The sequence below is a fragment of the Chanos chanos genome, chromosome 15, assembly GCF_902362185.1.
Source record: "Chanos chanos chromosome 15, fChaCha1.1, whole genome shotgun sequence".
Lineage (NCBI taxonomy): Eukaryota > Metazoa > Chordata > Actinopteri > Gonorynchiformes > Chanidae > Chanos > Chanos chanos.
The window spans coordinates 17,500,600-17,508,720 of NC_044509.1; the positions used below are offsets into that span (position 1 = coordinate 17,500,600).

The 8,121-nt window shown below is 45.0% G+C and overlaps 1 protein-coding gene across 1 annotated transcript; it reads right to left on the bottom strand.

Annotated features, from left to right (window-relative positions):
- Positions 1-1,050: 1,050 nt before the first annotated feature.
- On the bottom strand, positions 1,051-6,841 carry apool (apolipoprotein O-like). The gene is made up of 8 exons (XM_030792626.1): positions 6,726-6,841; positions 5,867-5,986; positions 5,267-5,321; positions 4,981-5,079; positions 4,584-4,675; positions 4,013-4,111; positions 1,463-2,918; positions 1,051-1,313 (listed from the first exon to the last, which is right to left on the bottom strand). The coding sequence occupies exons 1-8, from the start codon at positions 6,822-6,824 to the stop codon at positions 1,225-1,227; spliced, it is 2,109 nt and encodes a 702-aa protein (XP_030648486.1). The 5' UTR covers positions 6,825-6,841; the 3' UTR covers positions 1,051-1,224.
- Between the last annotated feature and the right edge of the window lie 1,280 nt (positions 6,842-8,121).

An 8,121-nucleotide genomic window follows, 5' to 3' on the forward strand; every position in this document is an offset into this window, starting at 1 on the left:
GGTGAACTGAGACTTTATTAGAGAGGAGAACAATCATCAGTAGTTCCCAGTCTCCATTCAAACAGAGACAGCGTCAAATCAAACAAACTGACTCCATCTTCAGTCCCTCCATCTTTAACCTAACAGGGGACTGAACTAAGGTCTTTTCAACAATAATATACTAACAATAAACGACCATTCCAACAGAATCAAAATTACAGGCATTTACTTATATTTACCGATTTATTATCAGTGACATAACATTATTAAGAAATTCCATTTCAAGAAAACTGAGAATGAGTGTGACAGTGCTACAGAGAAATGACACACAAGTGTTGCATTAAGGTGGTAACTGACACTCGTAAAAAATATAAAGTTCTCAAAGTTGCAAATGTTAACCATGATCCATGATAATTCCCCTGCCCCTAAGTAATCTGTAACAAAGTTTATCCTGACGCACTCAGACAGTGTACTTGTAAACATGACTGTGTGAGTGTCTGATCTCGACTTGACCCAAGGGTTCAAATATATGCGGCTCAATGCTGAAGAGAGCCTTTTACAATTTTCATAGTTTTACTCACAAACAGCTTACAATGAGTCAAAACTCATAATGCTACTGTCAGATGCCAGGAAAGGCCTGCAGGGGGCACCTTCCTTTTAGGAGTGTCTGATGCATCTGTTTACAGATGCTTGTTAAGCTGAAATTACTCCGCAGAGCGCATTCACACAGTGGAAATGTCTGACACCATTTGCTGGTGAATCAGTTCATTTGTTTGAAATGTGTGTAAACTGTAGACTGTGTAGTGTAGGAGAGGAGAGGTAACAAAACATCCACCGTACATGTTCACATAACGGCGTGTGTGAAAGTGTGTGTGTGTGTGTGTGTGTGTGCGTGTGCGTGTGCGTGTGCGTGTGCGTGTGTGTGTTTGAAATACTGATCCCTGTTTATAATGAGGTAAGAACTGTCATACGCACCACAGACAAAAGGAGAGAGAATGAGAGGAATTAGAGAGAGAGAGAGAGAGAGAGAGAGAGAGAGAGAGAGAGAGAGAGAGAAAGAGAGAAAGAGAGAGAGAGAATCCTATCCCATAACCCATTTCACATTTTTTATCCGTAAAACATAAATACGTGTCACCTATCTGCTCTATAATCTGACCACACACATCTGGAATATAATCAAGGCCCATCATTCTGGCCTTACATTTGATCATTTCCCTCCCTTTTCTTCCTCCGCCGTCTGTCAGTTCAGCCGCGTGTGCTGTACATGTCTGCATCCTCTGGGTGGGCTTGTCCATGATCCACAAGGGAGGGATCCGGAACAAATCGAGGTGTCTCTGGAACAGCAGAGGACAGAAACAGAACAGGGAGGGAAGACAGGCTGTAAGACCTCTTTAGATAAGGACACCATTTACCAGATCACTATCTGTCCAGCTTCTGACAAGCCACAACTCTCTATACAAGTACATTAAATATGGTACACTACCTGTGGATTTGTCCAAAGGCGATGACTCGGGAGGAACAGAATCCACGGATGCTTCTGGAGAAGAACTTTCTGGGGTGGGGGAGGCTTCAGGAGCACTCTCTGACGGAGTGACCTCTGGGACAATCTCTACAGCAGGAGCAGAAGGTTCAGTTGCAGCAGACACCTCCACAGGCTCAGGGGTGGTCTCTGCAGCAGGAGATGCTTCTGGAACAGGCTCAGGAGCAGATTCTGGAGCAGGACATGCTTCTGGAACAGGCTCAGGAGCAGATTCTGGAGCAGGAGATGCTTCTGGAACAGGATCAGGGGCAGATTCTGGAGCAGGAGATGCTTCTGGAACAGGATCAGGAGCAGACTCTGGAGCATGACCTGTTTCTGGAACAGGATCAGGGGCAGATTCTGGAGCAGGAGATGCTTCTGGAACAGGATCAGGAGCAGACTCTGGAGCAGGAGATGCTTCTGGAACGGGCTCAGGGGCAGATTCTGGAGCAGGAGATGCTTCTGGAACGGGCTCAGGGGCAGATTCTGGAGCAGGAGATGCTTCTGGAACAGGATCAGGAGCAGACTCTGGAGCATGACCTGTTTCTGGAACAGGATCAGGGGCAGATTCTGGAGCAGGAGATGCTTCTGGAACGGGCTCAGGGGCAGATTCTGGAGCAGGAGATGCTTCTGGAACAGGATCAGGGACAGATTCTGGAGCAGGAGATGCTTCTGGAACGGGCTCAGGGGCAGATTCTGGAGCAGGAGATGCTTCTGGAACAGGATCAGGGGCAGATTCTGGAGCAGGAGATGCTTCTAGTACAGGTTCGGGGGCAGATTCTGGAGCAGGAGATGCTTCTGGAACGGGCTCAGGGGCAGATTCTGGAGCAGGTTCAGGGGCAGATTCTGGAGCAGGAGATGCTTCTGGAACAGGTTCAGAGACCACCTCTGGAGCTGGAACAGTTTCCTGAACAGGCTCAGAGGCAGGAGTAGGCTCAGGAACAGATTCTGAAACAGGCTCAGAGGCAGGAGCAGTTTCTAGAGCAGGTTCAAGTGCAATCTCTGTGGTTGTTTCTGGAACAGGCTCATGAGTTGCCTCTCCGGGAGGCTCTGGGACAGCGGAGGGCTGATCCACAGGTACAGGTTCTGAGGCAGATTCTGGAGCGAGGTCGTTAACTGGCTCAAGTCCGACCTCTCCAGGGGCAACATCAGACACGGGGGTAGTTTCTGTTGGGGTAGCTTCCGTTGGGGCAAGCTCAGGCACGGCGGTGACCTTAGACTCGGGCGTAATTTCTGGCTCTGCCTCTGCGAGTGGAGGGCTCTCCGTAGAGGCAGGGACCAACTCAGGGGTGGGAGGTGTATCAGGAGGCACTGCCTCCAGCGCAGGTTCTACAGGACTTGGCTCTGAAGATTCTGGTTCAGGTACAGCTTTAGCAGGAGGTACCTCAGGGTCTGACACTGGAGCTGCAGGCGTTGCTGGCTGTAAGACAAACACAGTTTTTGGGAGAGGTTAGCTGTCTAATCTGATTTACCAATTCAATGTAACTCAAAACATCACTTGAAATGAATTAACGGTGCAGCCCTCCAGTTTGGTGTGGATTAGGAAGACTTAACGTCACTGACATTTTAATACTGAAACTGAGGTAAGTATGACATGGAAGTCATGTAAAAACCTGAGACCAGAACCTTCACAAGTTAAGACACATGATGGGAGAGAACACCAGCCCTCACACTAATGAACTTACACTTAAGCACGGCTTAAACAAGGTTTAGTGACACTCAGGCTGAGCAGAGACACAGACGGACATGATCACAGACACTATAGTGTATAGCTGTGTGGCTAACAGCACACACAATCACATGAGACCCGCACAAACATGCAGGACACACACACAATCACACACACAGACACAAAGGACGCTGCTGGTAACTATGTCTGTTTACAGCCATTTAAAAAGACTGTGTATCGCTCATAAACCTGAGTGTCATTCAAATCTTATATTACACTGAATATTAACAATCAAACCATTACACTAAAAAATACACAGTAACTCACTGGCGTCATGTCTCATTTGATCCATGTGAGTAATAGCATAGTTCACAGCGAACCTGACAATGTAAGTACTGATACAGAAATAATTATATACATGACTCTTCCAGTGATTTTTAATAATTACAGGTTTTACTCTCTCTCTTCATCCTGGCCTGCCAGCTTGTAACAGACTTTCACTTTTCTTTGAAAAACAGGGAGTACGGTACGTATGTTTACAGGCTCATGTATGCTCTATACATAAACACAGGGCTGTGTGACACAGACATACCAGGCAGTGCGATCAGCTAACACTGCTATAAATACACCAGCCAGCAGAGAGCATGTGCCCTGTATGACACCAAACAGCACAGCGAGGACGGGGGTTTAATGTACGTATGTCTTCAGCGTGTGTGTGTGTGCATGAGAGAGAGAGTGAGTGAGACAGAGAGAGAGAGTGTGTGTGGCTGTGTGAGGGCTGTGTGTTTGAGTGCGAGTATGAGAGAAAGTGCCAGTGTGCGTGTGTGTGTGTGTGTGTATCATACCTCAAGGCTAGCAGCAGGAGAAATAATGTCTTCTTTTGGTTTTGACTTGAACACAGAGGCTACAGATGAGCTGACAGAGTACACCTTCTTACCCGTCAACTACAGAACAGAAATGAAAAACAAAAACAAAAACAAAAACAGAACGTCACAGACAGATTACAGTCAACAGACAAGGCTCACTCATATTCCCCATGGCTGTACTGCCCTGAGAGCGGCCTGACAGCGCTTCCTCAGCATGTTCAGGTTACAACACTCATTCATTCAGTAACTGTTTACGAAAAGATCCTCACACAAAACAGCTCTCAGCTAAATCCAACCATCATCAAAACTCTGGAACATTCTGTCTCAAACACACTGCCCTGTCAGTAAGCAGAGAAGGTCCGAATGTGAACGTATGGAGTGATAAGTCACTGATGCTAAGAGTTTACAAACCAAAGCAAACTAAGTTCACACTTTCTAAAAGTTTGGATTTACCACAGTTACCACCTCTTCTGTAGATACACAAACTGTTACTGACCCGCAGACTGATTTCTGTGTGATAGGGAGAGAGACAGTAAATATGTTACTGTACCTTTAAGACTCCTACAGTTTGTGTGGGGTAACACACAGCTGTCCCAACGGTGGTCAAACCCAAAGGAACTACCACCCTCTTCAGTCGAGACCCTGACCGCAACACAACCACACAGACCTAATCAATCCATCACAGCTACTCAGCTACTCAAGAAAAGCACCCACAGTTACTCACCCACCCTTTCTGAGTAATATATTACGCTTTTTAATATGTTTGTCTAAATGCTTTACAAAGCTTAAACATGGTTTTTTTGGCGGTGGGGAAATGCTGTCATGTGAGAGAAGAGTTTGATCAGAGTGTAGGTGTCTGATGTGGCAGACTGAGTCATGGAAATCTAACTCAAATCCCTCAGTGAATTATGGAAGCATTATGAGAACAGGTTTGATTGACAGCTTACCTTTGCGTGCCAGGATGAGACCAGCCAATCCAGAGACAGTGATCACACCCACTCTCGGCAGGAAACCAGGGGGCGGGTCTCTCAGGAAGTGGTATGTATCTGTTAAACGGGTCAGTGGCACATAGATGAAAACACAGGAAAAACCCACACACCAACAAACACATCAGACACATAAGTGCAGCTGTAAAAGGTCAAAGGTTACTGAGGTTATGGGTTTTACTGAGCTCAATTAGTCATAAAATTACAGAGAAACACACATTGTACACAACCAAAGCATAAGGCTCACCTTGCCCTGCCTGATACAACGATATGACTCCAACTTTGACTGAGGCATACGCACTCTACGAAGAGAAGAGAAGAGAAGAGAAGAGAAGAGAAGAGAAGAATGAACATTCACAAGAATTTACCTGTATTGTTAATATATTTGGTGAGATCTTCATGATACTGTAATTTATGTTTCAGAAACTGTCCTCTGACACACATCCTTTTCTGTGAACTATAAATGAGTCATTATTTTATAACTTTTAAAACAGCTTTAAGTCAGGCCCTCATACCTGTCTGCATCCCATGAACCTTTGACTCCAGGTAAACCTATGTTATGTATGTTTTACTGTAACAATGCAGATGTGTGTGTTTTCTTTCGTATGTGTGTGTACATATGTATGTATGTATGTGTGTGTGTGTGTGCGCGTGTATGTGTATATGTGCGTATGTGCATATATGTGTGCATGTGTATGTGTATATGTGCGTATGTGCATATATGTGTGCATGTCTATGTGTGTGTGTGTGTGTGTGTGTGTGTGTGTGTGTGTGTGTGTATGTGTGTGTATGTGTGCACGTGTGTGTGTGTGTGTGTGTGTGTGTGTGTGTGTGCGCGTGTGTGTACCTGCGCTGCTCTGACATATGGCTGCAGACCCACTCTCACCACCCCAAGGCCACTCTGTAGCAGACCTGGCTGCTCCTCCACATAGTGCATGGCAGCAGGCTCCGGTGCATAGATAGATAACTACAGAGACAACACACACACACGCACACACACACACAGAGACAGACACAAAGACAACACAGAGACACACACGCACACACACAGCTGAAACCAAACAATACCAACCATTGAATACATCCTTCCTCTGGCAGACTCATAGTTGGCACCGATTCTCTTTATCCAGCAAATCACATTACATGACCAAACATTTCATTCGTGCCGGTACTGTCTGGTGGTAGGGCTGTAATGGTTAGACAACTGGTCTAGTAACCTCAGGATTCCTGGTCCAAACCCTGACTATAATGGTTCACTTTCCCCAGAGTGTGAATTATACAATGACAATGGGTGGAGGGGGCATAGGATATACGAATATTTTGACTCCCACACCCCAAACTGTTGTTTTTACCTCTTTTAAGGAGGTCCAAGTGTTAATTAGGGGGGTCAGACCCCCCCCCCCCCCCCCTGTAATTCGAACCCTGACCTTCCCCTGAGCAAAGCTCAACCCACATTCACTCCAAAGGAGTCTGGACTCTGCTCTGTCCACCCAGCAGAGTGAGCATTAATAACCATGAGTGTGCCTCCACAAGAGCCCTGCTGTCATCAGTGTCAATGCAAACATAATAACTTACAATCATGTGTTTTCCATGTATGTATGGTTTTCTTATGTATTATTGTCTCTGAAATTCTGAGAAAATGAGAGAGAGAGAGAGAGAGAGAGAGAGAGAGAGAGAGAGAGTGTGTGTGTGTGTTTTTGCAGTACCTCTCGTGGTGAGACCAGCTGCCCTGTCGTCTCTTCACTCATGGCGTAAACTCGAAATGAGGCCAGACCCAGGGCAGCTGGGACGGCTGCTAATTTCATGGCCTGTGGACGGGCAGAGAATTTTTTTTCTTATCAAACAAAAATTTCACCCCATAATAATAACATCATATAAAATAACAGCATCATATAACCACAGAAGATCACACTAAATCATTTGTGTTTTCTCTTAATGTTCGATCGTGACTAACGAACTCGTCGCGGTGCGCGAGCTGTTTTCCAAGTCTTGCGAGGTACTTTAGACTCTTTGACCTTTAGGGTCCGTGTCGCTTCGGTCATTCATTTAACCAATCGGATTTATCTACTTTGGGAAAGGATTAGACCACTGTTATCCAAGATAAGCCATGCCACATTAATTAAATTAAGTTTTTCTACCACCCAAACTTTAAATCATTAAATGTGAGATAAACCGAAATGCAGAAAACTCCGTACGAAAATGTCGAACATTTCGAGCGAGGCCACTAGTCACAATATGCATTGGTACAACTTGTTCTTCGAGGGGGCGTGCATGGGTTTTACAACGCAATGTGTTGAGCTTGAATTTAAAGATATCTGCGTTTTAAACAGCGCTGGAAAATCTTTTTTTACATAGACTCTGTATCTATTCTCCAGACTCACTCTTGCACATGCGGCGAAAAAACTAAGCGATTCTAGCACAAACTAAATACAGGGAGAGAAATGTTAGTAAAACCCGCTGTTTTAAACGTCTCACCTTCGTCGCCATGACGGTCCCTCCTCCTTCTCTCTCTTTTACGGATGCCAAGAGAGGACCTGAATCATCTGGAAACCGTTGTGTTGGAGAGGCCGAGGAGCTAACGCAGCGTGGCTAGCAGGAGTTTGCCCTGCATGCGCTGCTTTTAGGGTTGTGACAAGTTTTACAGTGCGTAGTGATTTGCCGTGTTTTCGACTTTGGAAGTGAAAGCGATCTTGAATTCTTACCGTCTTTACTGGGCTAAAATTTCACTCTCCGGATTATGTTATTATAGAATACACTGCGATGGCAGATTATAGATGTTAGGTTTTTTATTCACAAAAATAGCAAAATCATAACGTGAAGTGAGACCAAATACATGGAGTTCTTAATAAAGGTTAAATAGAGCCATTATGACGGTTATCTGGGCGTTTGTTGGTAACACTGACAGGTTTCCATCTACCCAATACAGTCGTTTATTTATTTGTTTGTTTATTTATTTACTTACTTACTTTCTTACATTTCCCAAGCTCTTCTCGGCGTTGTCTCCCCTTGTACTGAATTACTGGATCAATATCTGGACTAGTAGTCCAAAAATAAATGAATAAAAAACGTTTCTAATTAGCGCGTGTTGGAAGAATACTACTC